The 23,152-nt window shown below is 34.6% G+C and overlaps 2 protein-coding genes across 6 annotated transcripts in view; one reads left to right on the plus strand and one right to left on the minus strand.

Annotated features, from left to right (window-relative positions):
• Positions 1-53: 53 nt before the first annotated feature.
• LOC113233601 lies at positions 54-8,391 on the minus strand. Its single transcript, XM_026468755.1, has 9 exons — positions 8,283-8,391; positions 7,479-7,867; positions 6,292-6,505; positions 6,070-6,221; positions 5,588-5,779; positions 5,162-5,318; positions 2,727-2,950; positions 1,186-1,395; positions 54-200 (listed from the first exon to the last, which is right to left on the minus strand). The coding sequence occupies exons 1-9, from the start codon at positions 8,389-8,391 to the stop codon at positions 54-56; spliced, it is 1,794 nt and encodes a 597-aa protein (XP_026324540.1).
• A 1,752-nt stretch (positions 8,392-10,143) lies between these two features.
• Positions 10,144-23,152, plus strand: part of LOC113232810 (sodium-coupled monocarboxylate transporter 2-like) — a 49,567-nt gene continuing 36,558 nt past the window's right edge. For 3 of the 5 annotated variants that reach the window (XM_026467640.1, XM_026467630.1, XM_026467647.1), the window contains exons 1-3: positions 10,144-10,283; positions 17,502-17,717; positions 20,260-20,419. In XM_026467640.1, the coding sequence (XP_026323425.1) occupies positions 17,518-17,717; positions 20,260-20,419 (360 nt within the window). In that variant the 5' untranslated portion in view covers positions 10,144-10,283; positions 17,502-17,517. Of the gene's footprint in view, positions 10,284-17,501; positions 17,718-20,259; positions 20,420-23,152 lie in introns of those variants that run through there. The other 2 variants (XM_026467657.1, XM_026467665.1) reach the window with 1 other exon arrangement.

Below are 23,152 nucleotides of genomic sequence, written 5' to 3' on the forward strand. Positions count from 1 at the left end.
TTCGTAACCGTTCAATGTAAATAAAAGAATAATGAAGCTAACACATGAACCATTTATTGATCAGGGATTCGAAATGACTCCACGCCGAAACTAAAATGGCAAGTTAAGTTTTCAGGAGCGACTTGTTTTGAAGTCACATCTGATTCAGGTTTTCCTTTTTGTGGTTTATTAGTCACACCTTGAGCGTAATATTGAACTGCCTATAAATGAAAAACATACTACAATTTTTGTAACATGTAAAGTTACTCGTATTAATATAGATAGTTTGTTAGTGTTTGATATACAATTTATTAAAAAATGTGTTTGTGATATAGTATATAGATATTATCGTTTTTGAATTTCATACATTAGTAGATATAAGTGACTGTACATATTTTTTGAAATATCTTCTCCGTACCCCTATTCTACAGAGTGACTACAGAGTTATTATTATTTCTTTGAAAGATGGACTGAGTGTCAAACACGCGAAAGGGTCCTTGCAATTTGGGTATACTAATTTTAAGTTAACACTAAAGTCAATTTCACCTCAGTACAAGAAATAAATAAAACAAGTGTCTGCTTATTAGTCCTCGAATTGAGTTTTACCCCGTTTTCCATAAACATATTAAAAGTTCTTAGGTTTCGCGAATGTTACACATAGGAAATGAAACTATTTTTCACGATTTAAATCGCGTATATTTGTTTTTTCAAACAAACCGACGTTTCGTTCAACCGTGACCATGGGACCTGTAAAGGGTCCGGAAAAATAATTTCATTTCCTATTAAAAGTTCCTAGAAAACAGGGTAATTTTCAGCTTAGTGTTCTGTACTAATTTCGGTGATAATTTTTATTATTTAAATATTTTAGAATATTAGTATGAAGTGTCAAATAATATATCAGGATATTAAACACGAATATTCAATAACTACCTACTTAATTATTTTTTCGTTTAGTCGACATTATTATGAAATGTTAAGTGAGGACTTATCAGGGTTTAAAGCAAAAATCCTAGCTAGTTCGACATGAAATAAAGTCTTTTTAGTGTGTAACCCTTGATGCTTTTCCAAATAAAATTCCTAAATTTAGAAATTTGTTTCCATTCAATTATTTTAATTTTGATGAAGTTCAATACACTTTTTAATATGAGGTTTTTAACAAGTTATAAAATTGTTAATATCTATCCTTTGGAACATGATAAAACTTACAGAAAGATCTCCATCGCCCCAGTGTACAGCTTCATTGGTATTAAGAGTGTCATCCCAATGAAAGTGTTGCGCGGGTTGACTCCAGTCGCATGGCCGCAAGGCACACTTGATGCTAGCAATGGTAGCTCGCATCTCTTTTGGCCGCGATTTTATCGTCGACGTTTTGTCCTTCTTATCCAGCTTCTTGTCTAATTTCACTGACGGTGTCTGCTAATAATAATCAAATCCAAACTTTGTATTATTCAAATTTTTTAATATTATTGATATGAGATTTCTTGGGTTTATAGTCTACACGGTTTTTCAAAACGACATGTCCTTCTATTTTTGACACGAAATGACGGGGAGAACAAGTTGTACGCGTGGTGGTAAACGACATGCCTGCCCATAACAGTTGCAATGCCACTCGGAGCTTCAAGTCGCAACGATTTGAGGGGCACTGCCACTGCGCCCGTCCCCAGACATGCAAGTTGACAAGCTCCATGTGCTTGTAGTTTAACCAGCACCCTTACAGTAGAGCCATGTGTTGCTTGTTTGCTATCTATAGCAGTTGTAGTGCCTCTCAGAGCTTTAAATCACAAAAATCTGAGAGCGTCACCCTGAAATACACATAAGTTGACAAGTCTTATATGCCTGTAATTCACTAGCACCTAAAGATCATCCGTCAAAATCGTAGCGCAATAATATTCACATTATCGATTGGCGGCAGAAATTGGTAAGGCGGCAATACTTCCCTACACGAACTCTTTCACAAGGGGCTCTCCCGCTACTATAAAAGTAAGTCAATTCAAGTAAGTACTTGTACAAAGTAAGTTATAATGACTTTATGTACACGGGTAGACAGATTTATGATTTTTGGGGCGTATATTTACATAAAAAATTGATAATTGCAAACATTTGGAAGCACATGATTTTTTCATTTTGCGATAAAGTAAAAACGATAAAAAGCTTTAGGTAAAATAATGAACGACTCCAGCATATGTTCAAATAATATATTGGCACCCTTGATGTAATAATACCATATCTGCAAAATGACAACTTTTCAGTATAGCAAAGTGCTTAAATAGGAGATCTACAAACTTTCACATATACATAATTTGTTTTACGTAGTTCGCATCGTTATTTTCCCATACTTCAAAAAAAAGGACGAGGTTCTCAATTCGACTGTATTTATTTGTGTGTATCTTACGCGATTATTTCGATATTTGTGAACCGATTTTGATGATTATTTTTTGTTGGAAACGGTGTATCTTAGTAGTGGTCCTATTTAAATTTGAAGAAAATATTCCACTTATCTAAGGGTGGTAAATTAGGGGATGAATCCAGTTTACTGGATTTCACCCACTTTCTGTTAACCGATTTCAATAAAATTTGGCAAATAGATGTCACGAACACAGCGAAAACAGATAAGTAATTTTGAGGTCGGTTCTTTTTTTATTAAAAAAATGTGATTTTTTGGGACAAAAACATTTTTGACGTATTATTTCATGTGGCTTTATTATACCAAGGGTACGACATTAAAGTTATTATTAAGTATGTGTTACCAGCGAGTAAATAAATCTGACGGTGATAACAGATCTGAAGGTATTTCTCACGGCGGTGAGGTCTGGGCAGAAAATCTTAACAGTTGGTTCCTGGAAGTTCATTATTTTGTTCCATGGTATTTTGTTACTCTCGTACGTGGTGTAGTGATGGATCTCACGGGAGTTCTTTGCCTCCAGACGAGCAAATATATCTCCCGTCGTTTCATCACTGGCTGACTCGTTTTCTAAATGGGATGTTCAATATTTGTTTCAATATACATACAATACTCGTACCTCCCGCGTAAGTTGTTGTAAGCCACAAAATGGCATTTTTTACTTATTAACTTAAATGTAAAACATCCTTTTTACTCATTAAAAAATTATGTATATATATACACAGTATGTAGTCATTTATTTCAGGCCATGTAACCCGTATAATATAAACCATATTATATGGGTCATGTGGCCCATATGGTGGTGTGTTGTTTAAAAAAATAAAAAAAGGACTAATATACATACAATGTTATTTAACAATATAATAAATTAAATAACTAATCTATACGAATCGCACTTGTCGGCGCCGCGTGGTGCAATCTGGTGTCGTAACCGGCCGCGGAACCGTCGATATACATACAAAAAACACCTTTCGGCTACAGATGTTCGGTCGGTACTCTCACCACCAACGAATTAAAATTGACGTTGTGGTGGGACTCAACCGCTCGATCCCCGGGGTGTATTGGCCTTTTACTCTGATGTACTCCACTATCTCCTCACACTTCGTGGAGTAATGTGGTCGCGATAGGTACACCAGAGTCGTCGGTATGGCCCGGCGTAACAGAAAGTTCGATCTTGTCAGTGCTGTGCCACAGAGGTTACGGCTGGTGGGCTTCCTCTTCCTCTTCACCACCTTTGTGAAGTCGTCCTCGTCACACTGGTCCGTCTGCCTCTGTGGTTTTATAACTTCAGAGACAAGCTCACGGGGATTGCTTTTCCTCTTAGCCGATTGCCGCCTCTCGAATTTTGAAGTGGCGGGTCGGCTGGTAGAAACGGCTACAGCGGCGTATGCACGTGCCGGGGCTGACATGCACACGCGTGACGTTTCCGCCGCCGCCGGGGCGGAGGGGCGGGCAGCAGGGCGCGGCGCATCACGCACGACGGCAGCAGCGATCGGTGACGCAACCATTTGTGTCGACTTGACACTGCTGATGGATGCATTTTGCACCCCACGACGCGGATTAACATTAGAGGCTTCTGGTGACCTACACACCGAAGCAGCGTTGCTTAATAACGCAACTTGGGCACACAGATCACTTATGGTGTTATCCGAAGCCTCCAATCTACACTGCAACTCGGCCAAGCTTGACTTCAAGGAAGTAATATCCTTCAGCAGCCTGGTGACATCGACGTGATCGAACCTGACGGGGGGTAGCTTGTGCAGCTCCTTCGCCACGAATGTAGGCACGTCGTCCAGGTCAGTCTCTTTCAGGAGTGTGATAATATCTTGGAGACTCTTCACGCCTTCATACCTCCGGCGAGATTGCATCTGCTCGGCTTTGCTGAGGCTCTGGAACAATGACATCTTGCCCATGTAAATTTCACCCTCGTTGACGTTGGATTTGCAGATTAGCACATTGCCGACCTCGTCCGTGGCGTGTTGGACAAACGGCAAAAGCTCAATTATAACAATAATTCTCACTGCGTAGGGAAGCGTATCCGTTTCTGAACGCACTCCGAACTGACTATAAGTTCCATGTTTAAAAGTAAACAAAACAGAAAAAGCACACCCAGTGTTGTATTTACTTTAAAACATGGAACCTATAATATACAGATTAAGTTAAAGAAAAAGTGAAAATGCCATTTTATTGGTTTACTACGTACGTGGGAGATATAGTATTGAATTAAGATGTTTTCATATTACTTAGCTAAACAAAAAAAAGATAGATAGATACATGCCATTTGACAAATTATATAAGGTTATTTGTGAAATACTAATAATCTCGCAGGATACTTTACTAATTTACAAGCAACATAAACCATAAGTTTTGTTGCACGACTTTTACAAAACATAATTACTTTGTTAATATCGAGTTCTTAGGTTTTCGCGATTGTTACACATAGGAAATGAAACTATTTTTTGAGATATAAACGTATCATCCCCTTACAGGATTCAGGAGTTTACTAGCTTGACTGCGAGTGTGTTCTCTGTTATACAGGTGTAATCGTTAAGTACGCCCAGGCGCTTATTCCATAAATATAAGAGATATCAAAAAGCTTTAAACTGATATCGTTTGTATGTTGGACAAACGAAGCGAAGTATTTTTACTTGTGAGTCTGATAAATACTTATTTTAAAAGTCGTGGGACAAGAGATATTGTTTATGATGTTACTAATACCTATAGTCCTGCAAGGTTGTTAGTATTATACAAAATATCCTGTATAAACAAACAATGAGTGACCTATTATATTTTTGTCATCGTGATCACTGGTATTGTCATCTTCAGGAGCAGGCATTAACTCTGTTAGGGATCCGTTTCTTCGGAACATCAGGAACATTCTTCGTTGAGAGTCCAGTAATGGTAGTTCTAGTTCCACGTGGAATGTGGCAATGACACCCTGGAGAGATCGTAGACATATAAAATTGTAAAATTACACTAAGTGATAGAGCGCAAACTAATAGCCCCGTAAGAGCAATTTCCTGATTAATAATTTTTATTGATATTGATTTTGTGTAATGAATCCAGTAGCCAAGCTTTTAATTAACAAAAAACAGCACTTAGATTATACGTATTCTTTTATTAAAATATTTATTAATAGTGTCTTCGTTAACTTTCCAGCGATATTTTATTTATGTACATACTTATGTGTATATGTGCAAAAATGACCTTATCTACTTTTGGAGGAAGTGGTGCACTTATGATTCGTATGACAGTGAATAAGAAATATGTAGAGCGCAGGTCGTCGGGGTGAGGTTCGTATGGTTCCTCGGGGCGGTTAGTCAGCATTATTTCACGGTTGTCTAAATACTTTAAGCCGGGCATTTTTGTGATAATAAAGCGAGCATATCCCAAACACATCTGGAAAGACAACCATTAACACAATTAAAGTATTGTGATGTATTATTATCAGTTTATATAAACGACCCATCGTTGCGTTGTTGGGCCCTTGCCCATTATTAGATTTCAAATGAGATTAAAATAGGCCCTTGCTCTTTTTAAATCTAATCAAGTTTTATTTTAAACTTATAAAACGATGATAAACTGAAGATATGCCATGCGGGCTGTAATACAATTATAACATAGTTATTCTCTTGGTTAGGCAGCGCCATCTGTGCGTACCGGAAAGTACTAATCAGTATATTAGTTACCGCGCAAGGGTTCCCTGCAAGAACAAGAGATTGGAGCGTTTGAAGTTTAGTTAGTGGCTCTATTACTGCCTCCAAATCATAGATGTCGTTGTCGGACAAATCTATTGCCGAGATATGGGGAGACAATCGTGATAATATATCCAGACCGCTGGCTGCAAATAAAGTTTGATATGTAATAACGTTCGTGTATAAAAATTACATGTCTGGTCTACACAATTTTACCATTTGCCAATAAATTTTTTGCCAATCCCAAATATAACAAGTTTTCAGGTAAATTATAGAAACTTTCCAAGTTGCTGATGCGATTTGCTTGAAGCTCAAGGATTCTCAAATTTCTTGGTAAAAAAAAAGTATCCAATGCATCGATGTAGTTTCCGCAGAGGTTTAGAGTCACCAGGAAAGGAAATTTTGCAATACTGTTATCTAAGTGTGTTATCTGAAGTTTTAAACATTAGAATTAAATTTTATGGCCTTAGAGAACTTTAAACAAAAGGACATAAATAAATCTCTATTACGAGTTAAGTTAAAAATATTATACGTCAACATACTCCTCCTTTTCTGAACTGTAAATAAATGTGTGTAATATAATATATATCTTTTTTATGTTAGTACTTCTAGTGTTACAAAACTACTGTTTGTTAGATTTGTTCTTAAACTAATATAATAAACCAGACAGAACGGCTGAGTCCTGGCATGGAATATATTGAGCTACTATTGCAGATTACTGATAATAACTATAGCACCAGACAGAGCGCATATGTCCTGACATGGAATAAAATGTGCTGCTAGTGATGTTTACTGATAATAAACTTTAGCATTAGACAGAGCGTATGTGTCCTGGCATGGAACAAAACGCGCTGTTGGTGCAGTTTACTGAGAATAACCTTAGCACCAGACAGAGCGAACGAGTCTTGAATGAGTTTACAGATAATGATCATCTCATTAGTAAAAGGCACATTCCACCAACGCGGACCGTGCGGACGTCAATCCTTTTCTTTTGATACCGATTTTAGAACAGGTACATTAGATTCTAAATACACAACCGTTCCTCTACTGGACATACCCTGACACAATGCGGGTAAGTAACTTCACACGTTTTCTAAAGGTTGGGAACCATCTTCGGCGTGCAGGTTCCATCACGATGATTTTCTTCACCATTTGCGAGAGTTATTTCCACCAAACATTACATGCCGCTACAAGGCTTCGAATTGAAAAGCAAACTGTTTTCCAAATGGACTACCGATCTTTGTATTAATAATTATAACTAGTAGAGCAATTTCACAAAAAACTAATTGAATATTATGGTAGTAAAATATCGTGATATTAGACCTATTTGACATTGTAAAATATTTCGAACTGCTCGTTTGTCTGTAGGTTTTGGAGGGACGGGATGTTAATGTAATGTGTACCTTGGCATCAATTACTCTCAAAACGAGGATTTTTTTAAAGTCTTGTTTCAAAACTTTTCTACTATTTGCTATCACAGCATTCTTGATTAAATCTTTCGGATTATCTGTTATACAGTTGTCGCTGTTGTAGCATATTTTTCCTTCTTCGTTAGCACATTTATGTATATCAAAAATGGTCATAGGTAATGTTACTTCCCAATGTTGCCGAAGTGTGAGAGATGATTTATTGTCTAGAAATTCGCCTATTATGCTATTTTCTATTTTATTTTTTAGTGCTTTTGAGAAAGAAACTTTTGGAATATGCTCTCTACCACCTAGAGCTTTATGATGGCGCAAGGCTTGTTCTGTGAGAACCCATTCTACTCCAGTTTCTATACGCTCTTGAAAGCCTGTAATTATAAAAAAAACAGGATTGTACGTATTCTCAAGATACTGTTAATTTACTATATTTTTATGTACTTACCGTAGAGGACTGACTTTATTGGATAACTTGTTTTATAGCCTGGGACTGACACCTATAACTAAGTTGCAGTGCAGCTCAGAGCTTTAAATTCCAAAGATCTGAGGGGCATTGCTACTGCGCCCGTCACCCTGAGATGCGCTGAAAAATTCCAGTGGCTGTAATTTGACCAGCACCATTACCCTTCAAAACCGAAACATAGTAATGCTCACATTACTGCTTGGCGACAGACATAGGTAAGGTGGCATTACTTCCCTATACGAACTCTTTCACAAGTAGATGTACTGCTACTAATTTGCTTAAATTGAATATATTCTGTGCATGCATATTTGGGCAACACTTACCTTCAATTGCATTACTAGGAACGAAAACTAGACTAGCGTCACTGATCGGAAGTCGAATTAAAGTGATTTCCTTTTTCTTTTCTTGTTTGGCCAATTTGGGCGGTGGCATATTTTCTGAATAAATAAATAGGTGATATATTAATCAATAAATCTAAGCTGTCAAACGTATTTTGTGATGAAATTGGTAAATAAGTATAAAAGTTAGCAGTCGAGCAGAATTTAAACTTTTATTACAATATGAATATTAATCTAACTGCCTATGTCATATAAACGTACTTTTTTTTAGTATTAACGGCTTTGCCTTCGCATTTAGCGAACGAAAGGGTTGAGAAAGCAGAAATTACAGATTATGGAAGAGGTACGGAATTTGGATGAAAAATTAAAGCATAGAGAAATTTATAAAATCATTGGAAAATATGACTGTGTCAGAACCATGTCAGAACTATCAAAATGTACCTTTTTATTTCGGAGAAGTTTTAATTCTTTCCTTTTTTTTGGCTTTTCTTGGATTCGGAGTTTTACTTACATAAATTATAATTTGTCTTTTGAACGCGGAATCTTTTATTTACATAACATAAAAATGAAATTTAGAAACGGAGTGAAAAGTGATGAACTGTGAGATATAAATAAACAATTACTATAAATAAAGAAGAAATATTGTATAATACAACCACAATTTTTAAATATTCTTTTCCAAAAAATAAGTAAAAAAAAATATTGGACAAAAGTTGAATGGACGTGTGAAGAGATCAATGGAATTGGATCTAGGACTATTTTATAGAAATATATGATTCAAATCGCCAACTTCGCCGCACTCACACGTGACATAATCTCATACCAGTCAATATGCTTGCCATTCTGTTCAATTTCAGCTTAGAGAACCACGGTTTTACATATGCATCTATGCAGATAGTTGAATACTACTATAAAATCTACCTTTGGACTGAGAGCTCTCTTTTATGATTAAAATAATCTTATGATTTTAATGAATAGAGGAGACGTTGTTAGTAAATATATATTGATATTAAGTGTATAATCCTCTTTTGGGCATATCCGTTAGATTTAGTAAAGAGTATTTTAATAAAATATCTAAAGTTGTTTAATAGTCGACAGTATAATAAATATAATATAATAATGAAATAAATATAATAATGAAAGCAGCTCTATAGGTGATTTATTATATAAATCACCTATAGAGGTGCTTTCATTTAAAACATGATATGCCAAAGAAAAATAAAAAGTCTAGTGCCTACATAATTATTATGGAAAGTTTGTGCAGTGCAGCAGATCATGTATACTTTAAGTAGATACCACTTAAATAAAGTATGAATTTTCTTGCTTGGCAAGTAGATCTTTTCATGGTTGTTCATTGTAGTTTTCCAATTTTCCATTTCCAAGCTCCGTAGGTAAAACAGAACTGTAAATATACAATTTGTCGGTAGATGTCGCAACGCGAATGTTTAGTTTTATGACAGATACGTCTAGTAGGTTTCACGTTTGCGTGTATTCATGTCAAACATGGCCAAAGTGCACGTCGCCTTTGAAAAGATCTGACACCTTATATTTCCATTTGGTTTTAATATAAGATAATTAATTTATTTCTATATTATCTCGCGCGGCTACGTAAAGATTACATCGTTTCAACGACTAAGACACAGTTCTTTCAGTAACAATATTTATTCTATGCGATTTTCCGGTCTGTCTCTAGAGTAAATAAATGAAGTGAGCTGTTCATGCGCATTGGAAAAATCATATTTGAGACGGCGCGCGGGAAATTCTTAAAAGTAATCTGGATGAAATAAATTTAAACCGTGATAGTTGAGACATTGTGTCACAAATATATTTTGTTAAGTGAATGCCTGTGCAATGCGGTTGTGTTGCGGTGCCGACGCTGCCGCTGCCAACACCCGTTTGTCTCCGTGCGGTTGGCAAAGGACCATATGTGGCAGGAATTCACTATTGTTGACTTCCGCCTGAAGTTTATAATTTTTTATTGTTAAGGTAAGGGCTAGCATTCAACAGATAATTGAAGCATATGTCATTTTCAACAGGTACAACTTTTTGCCTAATTTTGGTGGTGATTTTTAATTTTGAGCTTTAAGAAAAAAATATGGTTTGGTATTACACCAAAAATTAATTGCAAAGAGAATATATTAGCGGCCCCTCAAAATGTCAAGTAGTTTTTAAAATATATGTTATTTATTTATAAAGCAATTAAATTTTATTGGACACTAAAATTTAAAGTCTCTACCAAAATTAGGATATTGGAAAAAAATACAAATTGAATTACAAAAAATGTTTATATTTATATTTGTATTTTTACCATAAATCTATAAATTAAAAAAGTAGATTTTTTTGTGAACCAAATATACATAAATAAATATATATAAATATAGTAGGTTTTGACAACAAATCAAGTCAAGGTACATTTATTTTTATAAGAAAAGCTATTTTTATATTAAGATAAGTGAAACAAAAACCATCTTCTTTCTGATTTTGAGCATGTTTTTAACATTGAATTATAATTACGTGTTATATTTTAACTTAAAAATATTTTAACTTGTGACAAAATAATTAGAAATATGCAGTCAAAATCGAAAAGACACAAATTGCTAAATTAAATTAAAATATTCAGAGGATTCTGTTTCATAACTATCTCCTCTTTCCTGTATTTCGGTTTCCTCAGTTATATTAAATTTGTCATTATAAATTATATTTGTCATTATATTATATTAGAATATTTAGATTTGTCAAATTTTCCAAAAGTGGCATATTTGCTATTGACATTTAAAAATATTAAATGGAGTAGAATTATCGAGATCTAAATCAATGTCACGCCATTACTATACTACAATAATATGGTAACCTTGATCTGATACTGCAACAAGGACAGTCTGCAGACTACCCAATTCCTCAACTACTTACAGTAGAACTATCGCATTTAGGCTCATTAAATTAGTATCATTGAATTGTTACTTCACGAAGTGCACTGTTTTAAATCGACGTTTTTTTTAAATTGAAGTATTATTTGTAATTTAATTTACAAATGAATATAGATATTAGTGTCAGATTAGATACAATTATGTCAATAAAGATAATTAGATACTTATTTTCTAATTTTGGTGGTAACAAAGTTATGGTAACAAAGTAAATGTTGGTCACAAATAAGCCACCAATACCACCAACACCACCAAAATTGCGTCACCGGAATTAGAAAACATACGAAAAGTTATTATAGAAAACATACCTTTTAAAATAGGGCCATTATCAACTATATATAATACATTAAAAGTAACCAAATTCAACATTGAAAATGCACAGAGATTTATATTTTCACAGTTTTAGCCGGCCCCCATGCCACCAAATATTAGTACATACCTTATTGGTAAGTTAATTGACACGATCTCCGCCTGCCTGCATTGTGCGTTATCCTGCACTGAAAGGGACAGGAGCTGAAAATCGGAAACTAGTTCAACGCTCATCAGCGTTAAAATTATTCACCAAAATTCGGATTTTTGCGCGGACGCATGTTCTGGGTACTATACATTAGACTGTTAAATTAATATTAATTTAATTACAGCTAGTTTATTAAGAATTAACAGATATTTATTAAGAAGGCAAGTGGGTCAGTATTTTTTTAAATATTGCTAGATTTTTTAAAATTATGATAACAAATGCGAGACACAGGTTATGGACGCGCCACCAAAATTAGAAATCTGTATTTAAAAAAATAATAAATATACTATAACGTCAACGTAGGAATTTTCCTTTTGTGGTTCCAGATTTAGATTACCTACTTGAGTAAAAAAAATATTATTATACATTGGCAACATATACTACGATTTTCGACCACGCCGCGCAATACTGGGTAAAGCACTCATATTCTGCTTTTTATACAAGACGTGATTCTCTATTCTTAATGTTCCTATTTCATAATTCACCATAAATGCACCCATTGCAACGCACCAGAACATTGTACAGAAAAATATTTCTCAATGAAGGTAGTAAATATCGTGTTCGATAAACCATAAAATGTCGATGGTTCAATTTCGACAATGTGACAACAATAATAAAAAATCTTTGGTTTAATTTTAAACATTCTTTTTATATAACATTAAACATTCGTTTTAAATTATTCATATATATATATATATGTATGTACTAATGTATTTAGAAACTGAAAACTTTAAGGTACATAGATTATGGGAAATAATGTCCTAATAGTTTATTTATTTATACATTTAAGGAAAATTCATACAACAAACACACAATAGTACAAACAAGTAATTCAATTATAGTATACTTAAAAAGAGATTATAGGAAGAAAACAAAGAACATAGTAACATAAAAAAAATGTATGAATGAAAAAAATAGATAATGCTACGTAAATAGTAGTTATGCTTCTTACTCTACCGTTTTGTATCCATATTTCCTGTGAACTTCGTAGCATAAAAAAAAATACATTAAGGAGATGAAATGTGAATATCGTTCTTGTACTTGATGATAATAAACAACTAATCAATACAATGACAATGAATGCCGTCTTGGTTAGCGAGTAAAAACGAATTTCATAACATATTACTGCCTGTGACTTTAATTTTAATGTAAAATATGAGTTAATACTTCTGCTACTAATTGAATTGTTAGGTTTTCGCTGCACACGTTGGAAATGAAACTATTTTAATGAATGTTAGGGCCGCTTTCAATTTCGGCACTTAGACATAGAAGCGCTGATGTATGGCGCAGACTACTAATTAGCAGGCTTTACACAGACACTCTATCGCGCGTGATACAGCAATAAAAAAGACGTTGGAAGAAAAAGGGAAAGACCACGCGATTGCGCTCAGCATTCGCGCACTCCTACACGCGCCAGTTTCACGCGTTCTATCCAGAGCTGTTAGCTTTTACACGGACGCTCTTCCCGTTGTAACTAAAACGAACACGAGCAATTGTGCGCGAAAGAACGTTAGCTTAAACAAATTCATATAAGTAATTGCGCACAATTGCGCGTGCAGGCTTTACCGCGCACAATTCTGTACGCTTCTGATCACGCACGATAGAGTGACTGTGTAAAGGGGGTTATTTTTATATATTTAGAAGCTCAGTTGCAGCGCCACCGCCTTGACATGCGCGCTCCACTTTTGTAGTCACAATTAGTGCACAGTCGCGCTACCTACTGTTGCTTCTATAAGCGTTTAATTTGAGGGCGCCCTAAAATTCTGTAGAGTCCGAAACGTTAGGTTGTTTGAAACGACAAATAAACGCGATTTTAGATACTAATTTTATTTCTAAAAGCTTAATTGACGTGTTCTTTCTTACGGTATTCGCCTACTCATACATATACATAGGTATCGTGCAAATTTAACCAGTTAAATCAACAGTATTAACTCATGTGTTCCACTGCTGGGCACAATTTCTTCTAAGAACACGATTACGGCTATAATACATACGTACGTAATATACTACACGTCCTTTTTCTATAGAGATACGAAGAGACAACAACCTTCCCTTTGCCACGATCCTGACATATACCTTTCGCTTCATTAACACTTATCGATGCTTTGATATGCGTTTGCACCGGCCTTTCCTTATTTTGGTCGTGGTAAATTCGACTTACCAATTTGCACGTTCATACTTCCCTTATAAAGTTGTTTGGTTAATTTTTATTTATTCTCTCTACATATCCGAACCACTATATTTAACTGCCTCCGTGGCCGAACTGTTACCATGCCAGACTGCCATGCGGAGGTCCTGGGTTCGATTCCTAAGCCGGGAGAAATATTTGTATGGCCTACATTTATTTCTCTCGTGAGTTTGGGTGTAATTTGTGGTTGTCTATGTGTGTGTCCATGGCACCCGCGATACAGGGTTTCCCTAGTGCGGGGCTATGTTGAGTGTGTGTGTGTGTGTGTGCGTTATTATATATCGCAATAGAATAGGTACATATATAGTGCAAAGTCTACTTTTATCGTTTATAGTAAGTAGTTATACTTAAACTAAAACATGAACTGTTGATACTTAGAGTAAGGCCTGGGGGCCTACTATGAGCTTTCAGCCAAGTTCCTTGCAATTCACTTGACGTGGCAAAACTTAACTGCTTAAATTCGTATGATGACCTACACAAGTTGAACGGGAATGGCATAACAGGATGATGAGTTTTACTTTTTAATTGTTAAAAATGTTAATTATTGTCTGGCTGGCTAGCTGACATCTAACAAGAACTAGATGGAACTACATTCTAAATCATATGAAAGAAATAGATAGATGTACTATCATGAGAGCGTTTAAGCACTATTAACCGATTGTGTTGAAAATGAGAATAATTACATATTACATTTTTTAATTAATTTTGTTATTGATTATAGTTACTACGTTTTGTAACATCGGCAAATTTTCAATCATACTTTACAATTTGTCGTCCGACAAAATTACATGTCATGCCTAGTCATTATCATTGAAAATTAATAAGGTAAGTTTGTAATTTGATAACATAATTGGAACGTATCTTGTACATTTTCATTGATTGCATTAAAGTAAAATATAGCACTATTTAAAATTTTTTTTACGATTTTCGGTCAACAAAATGACTAAAATGATTAAAATTCCATTTTTACATTGCAATAAGATTCATGGCAATAGTTTATCAACAATAATTTTAAGATTGGGAACACGAACTAAAATTTTCAAAAAGGCTCAATAGTTAATAAAACTGAAAATATAATAAAACTTAAACGAAATTCAGAAAAAAAGTTAGTCACGGAGTAACTTTTTTGAATTGCTTATTTTCACAGATGAGGCCGCCACTTGCATGGCAAATAGCCTAATACGATTTTGCTATGAAAGAAAAGGTGAATGGCTTTCGAATGGGGAACGTAAACTGCATAGACAGTGAATTGTTTTTGTGAGGTCATAGTACGATTTTGACAGGCAATCCAACTTACAGGCTTAAATACGATTGCTCTAAGAGCTCATAGTAGGCCCCCTGACTATTAGATGTCAAATAGGATTAAGGTATAATTTACTTGTGCGCAGAAATAATTCAACAAAACTGTAATTATTGGTTTTATTACGCTTGTTTGCTATATAGTTCTGAGTTCTATTTTTTCTATCATTAATAACAGGCCTTCTGGTGCTATTATTACTAAATTAATTAATTAATATTTTCATTGAAATGTAGACTAAGAACCGTCACGCAAGAAATTTCTTGGCTTTATAATAGATATTCAACGACGCTCAAAGCAAAATTGAAACAATTTACCCTATTCCCTATCTTTGAAGAGCATCGAATGACGTCAGATATTGACCGTCCAATAACAACTACGAAGGCAAACAATACCATTGTCTTAGTAAACAATACTTTAACATAGATTTTGAAATTGTTGTTGATTCATGAGTTAATAGATATTACCTGCGTCGATATTAATCACGAAAGACTTAGGCACGTAGACCGTACACTTTTAAAGTCAATTCATCAATTTACAAAAAAAAATAGGTGTGTTGAACGCGTGTTAGCATATGAACACATGGGACTACTTACGAATAAAAAAATGTATATGTATTAAAGAGTGTAGTAAAAGAACGTTGTGTTATGAAAGATGATATAGTTTGTTATAATTAATTAATTAATACAAACTACTTAGTGGAGTAATTTCACTTAAAAAATATTGAATATCAATTCAATAAAATATTTAGATGATCAGAATACAGAGGGAGATGCTTCGATGGTTTGGTCATTCAGTCAGTCAGTAGAAAGAAGGGAGGTCCATAGTGTCTTCCTACCTCGGTGGGAGACAGGCGTGATGATATATTCATGTATGTAAAAATTTACTCGCCGCAGTTGTAAATGTGCGTTAACAAAACGTCTGTTCAATGGCGTCTAACGTTTGTCCTGTGAACCGGCCCGTAATCTGATGAAATTCGGTATTACATTTACTATTACCATTTTTTACATTATATACATTACATTTGTTTTGCTTTGATCGATTGAGTCGTATTTACCGAGCACTGTTATTGTTATTGCCCCATGAAAATAGTGATTTAAAAATTTGTAAAGTATGTTAGAGTTCAATGTCTCATAAAACATGTTAACCTCTACAAGGTTAAATATTGCGAACGCACCACTGATGTTTATTTTCTTAATCACTTCTTAATTTTGAACGGGAAAGTTATGATTACGAGTTTAGTGTAATATCTACATTATAATTAAGTATGTTTCTTATGTAGGCACTCTATATATAGTAATAAGGTCGTTGTATGTATAGGTCTTATTAACTGAGGTAGTAAAATAATTTTGCTGAAGTAGTATGCGTGAATACAAATAAGAAAGAAAATGATATTTATTTGGTCTCTGCTTGTAATACAAAGTAAATCTTACTACTAGACATTGAGATCTCAAATTGTCAACACTCAGCATTTGTCAGGTTGTGCATGCGAAATAACCCAACGCTGATATTCTGTGGTGGCCGAGGAAAGGAGTGGACGCCACCGACAATTAATCAGCAAAATATATCTTAAATTTAAAATATCAAAATAAAACACTTTACAAAGAAAAATATATACCTAATATTTATATATACGTAAATATTAAAACATATAATTTAAAATCTATAATGTAAAATAAATATATAAGTGAAATCTTTATCTAATTCTCTTGTTAAAAAGGTTTATTAATCTTTATAATTAACTTGTAAAAATATGTACGAATGAATGAAATATTCTCGTATTATTCTTTCTTTATTTTTATATGCTTGTTTCATCATATAATAATAAAAATAGAAAAGGGATTTTATTATCGCTACAACTATATGTATTAATTGTAAATGAGAAGCTAGCATAATATAACGTAGTTAATTTTGGTAGCAGAAGAGTTCTTTGTGAAAGGTTCAGGGAAGTACTGCTACCCTGCCTATTTCTGCCGCCAACCGTTAATGTGAACATTAATTCGTTCGGGTTTTGAAGGGTAATGTGCTGGTGAAATTACAGGCACATGAGACTTGTCACCTTGTGACTCAGGGTGTCGGGCACAGTGGCAGAGCATCTCAGATCCTTGTGATTTAAAGCTTTGAACGGCCCAGTAGTAATGGGCGGGCGTGTCGCTTACCATCAGACGTACGATTTGTTCGTTGCGTCTTTTGGTGTCATAAACAAAAATAAAAATTTTATTTTGGAAACTTACAGTAATTTTGACTATCAAATCATTCAAAATATTGTTTCTTTCAGGAACTGACCATCCAAAATGGGGTTCACAATGCGAGAGGGCGGTTTTACGGTCTCGGACTACGTTGCATTTGGTATACTCTGCATTGCGTCGTGTGCCGGTGGTATATGGTACAGTGCAATCGGGTCACGTACCAAAGCCGTGGTGGATATACGAGACTACTTACTGGGAGGTCGTCATATGTCCACTTTCCCCGTCTCGTTGTCTCTTATAGCCAGGTGAGAACATATCAAAACATGTGTTATTTGTGCTTTTGAAGTATTAATGTTAACTAACTTTTTCTGCGTCTCCGTCTGCATTCAAAGGTTTATAAAAGTAAGTATTGCACTGTTGTGTTACTAGTTTATTTACAGCTAAACAGTCGACGATATTTGTCACTTGCGACTGTTCAGTTGTTCAGTTTACCTAAATTTAATAGTTTTTTTTTTATTAAAACAATCGATCTCTAAAGTTCCGCCTTATCCCTTTATAAGCCTTTCCGTTTTCTCTGATTTTGTTAGATCTATTTGTCAAGTTTTATTGAAACCGGTTAACGGAAAGTGGGTGAAATCCAATATATCGGATTCATCCCCTAATTTACCACCCTTAGAGGTGGAATACTTTCTTCCAATTTGAATGGTACCCCTTTTCCAATCGGTACAAATGTCGGAGTAATCGTGTAACATACGCACAAAAAATACAGCCGAATTGAGAACCTCTTCCTTTTTTGAAGTCTATTAAAAAGAACCTCCATGCTAAGTTTCGGATTGTACAATAAATTCGTGACCGAAATCGACTGTGGCACCCTCAAGATGTGTACAAATATTCTGCGATTTAAATATGTATGGGTAATCGGCAATACTGAATTCTTGTCATAATTCAGGTATCTGTTACACGCATCGAGTATATAACCAGAAATAAAGACGAAATGTCATTTAATTTGTTTGAAAACTATGCTGCCAAAATCATTACGGTGACAACTGCGCTCCGATTGGCCAGTCCGAATTCGAAACTATTGACGGGGGTATATCATCAATTGTTTCACTTCAAATCGACTGGTTAACTTAGCTATAATGGACGAAAATTGAAATATTACATATTTAATATTTAATTACCGATGAAATGTGATTCTGTTTGTTTTGTAATTAGATGTTTTGCTGTTTTTCCCACACCACCGTATGGAACAGCTCCCCATTGTTAGAGTTATTGTCTTTATTACAATAAATACAGAATATTTTTAAAATATACGGAGACGTACACTCACAAATCAGTTGTTGGCGCTGTACTATTTCAGCTTTCTAATTTGTAATTTCAACGCAAACGAGAGTTGATAAAATTGATGTAATGTACGGAAAGCATTTGCCTGATGCATTCCAGGGATTTATTTTGCCTCTATTTCTGGATAAATAGTCGATGGTTTCACGCATGCTTCGCCTAATCACAAAAGCTGGACATGTAAACTAAACACTTAACACTGGTCTTTAGAGTATTTTACTGCGTATAAAAACGTCACTTGACACATCACATGACTGGTGACGATACCCTAACTTTGGTATATTTGCATTGATATATTTGCCTATTATTTTTGTTCTCATTATTTGCTTAATTACTCATTAGTTTTTGTGTAATTGAGTTTCTTTTTCATAAATTTCTCTTTGACTTTGTTATTCACTTTATGTAGTTCGCTAAAGGTGGAAATTCGTAAATGGTATTCGATTACTCATATTTATTATAACTATAATTGTATGTTATATTATATGTTTTCATAAAATAACAAAAAAAAAAACAAATCTCATTTGTACTTCAATCTATAACATTTTATTACCTTTTTACAAAAGCATTCCGTGTTGGTTGGGTGGCAGGCAATGGATGCGACAAGCTAAGGAGCCTATCCCCCTATGCTAAGCCTATGTTTAACAGTGGACTGCAGTCGGCTGACGATGATGGTAATGGTTGCGTTGCTAAGGCGCGTTTGTTGTAAATCTAGAGACCATCAATTTTGACACTTTGGACATTGAATTGTATCATAATTCATAAAATTCATTTAGTTGTGAAAACATAGGCTTTAGGAAGGTAACATGTAACAACATGAGTACAGTTTCACTGTCTCCTGCCAAACATAAGGCAAACATACGTATTGTAGACCTAAGTAAGGACCGTCCTTCGTTTTATGAGAAAAAAATTTATTAAAAGTAATAAACTCTTTGCTCAAAAAGGACTGGGCTTACTTAAAGATTCCATTTTTTCCAAAGAAATGCGTAACTAAATTTTCACTACAAATTGGTATGGTGATGGCACTAAAATGATGGACATTTGAAATGTGTTCTTAAATTTGAAATAACTTTTTGTTTTCAAACATATTACATCAATAGTGGTTAGTTCATTTGACAGATATAATCCTCAAAAAAGGTTATGCTATTGTATTTCTCTTAAAAAAGCTATTATAATGATTACTAAAAAGAAACCTAAATTATAATTTCTCTAAAATTTCCAGTAATGAACACACTCACCACTCACCAATAATAAACACCCAGTAATTGGCAGTGCCAATTTGGCACTTAAAATAAGAAACGTGTGACTGTTATAGAAACTCTTTGTCCTAAATCTAATTAGAAATGAATTACAAAAAAAAAGTCGAACGCCGTGCATGTCGGTCACTGACGCCACCACTTTGACCACAATCTTTCGTGGTACAAGTCGTCTAATTTTATGCTATTTATCCAATATTTAACATACATTTAATTACTGGTCATTATTACTGATACATATACTTCCAAACAGCTATGTCTCAGGAGTGACGATCCTCGGCACGCCGGCGGAGATTTACAACTACGGGTTGCAGTATTGGCTGATCGTTGTGGCCATCTTTATAAGTTGCGTCATCGTCAGTGTCATTTACATGCCAGTGTTCTGCCTTCTAGGACTCTCGTCTTCTTATGAAGTAAGTAACAGTTTCGGTTTGGATCATTACAATTAATTGTAACTTTGGTACGGATATAACGGAACGGACCAGCAGATCTTACGAATTATTCTGTGCTTGTTGCTGATCTTTGTTATAGTTTTTAACGATTTGTTGCCGTAGCGCCATCTGTGAGAAATATATTTCTTCACATAGAAAAATTCATAGGGTCCGCTGGTTCGTTGCGTGGTTTAGTTGGCATAGCGTCTAACACGGTTTGCTAGAAGACGTCGGTTCGAATCCGGATCGAAGGATTTTTTTCTAAGTGGAGTGGAGTAATTTCACAAAAAAATGATTGAATATCATGGTAGTGAATCATGCTGACATTCAATAGACTTTTAGTTACAATTATAACTTTTTATTAAAGGAAAACTAACCTCTTACCTCGCTGTATTCGTTAATGCGGTCTTCTCAACGATAACTGAAATGAAAAAAAAAAGGAAGTCCTTTTCTTTATTTGTCACTTAGTAATGACATTTATAAGTTTTTTTATGTTTTACAGAAGTACTGTAAAAAACTATCCTCAAATAATATGTTTTTGGCTAAAAATACCCGTATCAAAAGAAAGAACACAACGTTTAAAAACTTCACAATGCGAAATGGTAGCGGACCAGAGACAAATTCGGTCATTCATTCGCGAGTTAGCGGTTTGAAAGCGAATCAGTTTTAAATAGCTCATGGTACGAATTTTAACGATTTAATTTAGGATCCTAAATTTAACTGCTTCGTTATTGATTAGTTTTGGTAAAGTTCATGGTAAGGCCCCTGGTCTAAACAAAACTTCAAATACAAGGTAGTTGCTTGATATTGTTGAGGAGTTCTTTTCATCTGTCTACCATTTCTATCATCAGGTCAGGTCTAAGTCACCATAACATTTTATTTTCATAGGAATTACCGGATTCATCGCATAATTTGCCACCTGTAAGGTGGAAAATTGTCTTCAAATTTAAATTAGATGACTTTTGGGGCACCCCCTATCCAACAAATAAATAATCATCGAAATTGGTTCACAAATGTCAGAGCACTCGCGCAATATATTGTATATCGTTGCTAAGTCCTATTGTACTCGATGTTATTGCGAACTGAACAGAATATTCTTTATAAAAAGTACATCATGAACTGTCACAGCTGTGATAACAAGAGTCTTCTGTTAATAAAGAGAGTCTTCGTGTTGTATACTGATAGTATATGTATATATAATTAGTAGATAGTATGTTACAATAAAATGATAGTCATTATAAAGACAAACGCAATTTGAGTGTGAATGTGTAGAATAGACTTGTGATGACGACGTGGGCCCGGAAGCGCAGGAATGTTTAGTGACTGATATGCGACCTTTTCAGTACCTTACTTCATGTAGTTTTCCGCATAATCAACATATTATACATATTGATTGAAATATGTTATTAAATGTTAATGAATTACAATATGAGCGTAATATGTGCGGTATTATAGAGTGAATCATAAATAAATGTCCAAAATGTAAACAAAGAAATGTCATTGTCAAAATGTGAATACAGGTGTGCTAGACTTTGAAACTAGAATTTAAAAAGGAGGAGGTTCTAATTTTCTAGAATTTTAATTTATTTATTACAAAATATTAACAGTAAACCGACACTTAGAATGAAAAGTTTGTTGTTTCAGAATGTTGGTACATAGTCACTATATCTCGTAGATTTTATATTATTAGATGAGTGTTTTAAAGATAATTTAGGTCTGACGTCATATGTAGATTTGAGTAAGTTTTATACAATTATAATAGTTTTTAGATAACATAGATAGAACGTTGTTTGTGTAAATATTTTCCATAATCTTTCTTTAAGTATAGTAGAAGTTGACTGTAAGATAAATTAATGAAGTTGAGCAGCCGCATTCTGCGTTAAGATTGTTACACGAAAATCTTTTTTCTACTTACGTAATTCAGAGAACTAGTTTGTAAACCTTAAAATTAATGTCCCGTATTGTTTTACGTAGTGGTATATGTAAACTAAACTTATATGTTTTTTTATAACGCCAAGTGACAGGACGTACAAGTCGTGCGCCTTATGGTAAGCTACACGCCTGTCCATAACAGTTGCATTGATACTCAGAACTTTAAATCGCGAAAATTTGAGGGGCTCTGCCACTGCGCCCGTCACTCTGAGACATAAGTTGACAAGTCTCATGTACCTATAATTTCACCAGCATCCTTACTCTTCAAAACCAGAATACAGTAATGCTGCCATTACTGCTTGGCGGCAGAAATAGGTAAGGTGGCAGTGCTTCCCTGGACGAACTCTTTCACAAGGAGCTCTAATAAACGAAGGAAAACATCGTGATGAAACCTGCACATCGAAGAAGGTTCACAACCTTCAGAAAACGTGTGAAGTTCCCGCATTGGGATAGCATGACTATGGCCCAAACCTTTGCCTGAGAGGAGACCCGTACCCGGCAGTGGGACGTATGCGTTGATCATGACTTGGAGATTGTCAGTCTTTTCATCAAATAGTTTTGTTTCTGTCTAAGTGATGAATGTGAAGCGAATACGGTTGCGTAATCGAGTTAGTGCTTGCGTGGAAAAATTTACATGTGTAATTTTCCTACTTCTTAGTTTGTTGGTCGCTTGAGTAGTATGTAGGTATGGAGGTTATTATTTTTTTTAATATAAAGTAACATTATTTTTTGGGGTTTCCATTGAATTGAAAATCAAAATCAAAATCAGAATCAAAATGAAAT

Source organism: Hyposmocoma kahamanoa, unplaced genomic scaffold, assembly GCF_003589595.1.
Source record: "Hyposmocoma kahamanoa isolate Upper Pololo Valley unplaced genomic scaffold, ASM358959v1 102, whole genome shotgun sequence".
Classification (NCBI taxonomy): domain Eukaryota; kingdom Metazoa; phylum Arthropoda; class Insecta; order Lepidoptera; family Cosmopterigidae; genus Hyposmocoma; species Hyposmocoma kahamanoa.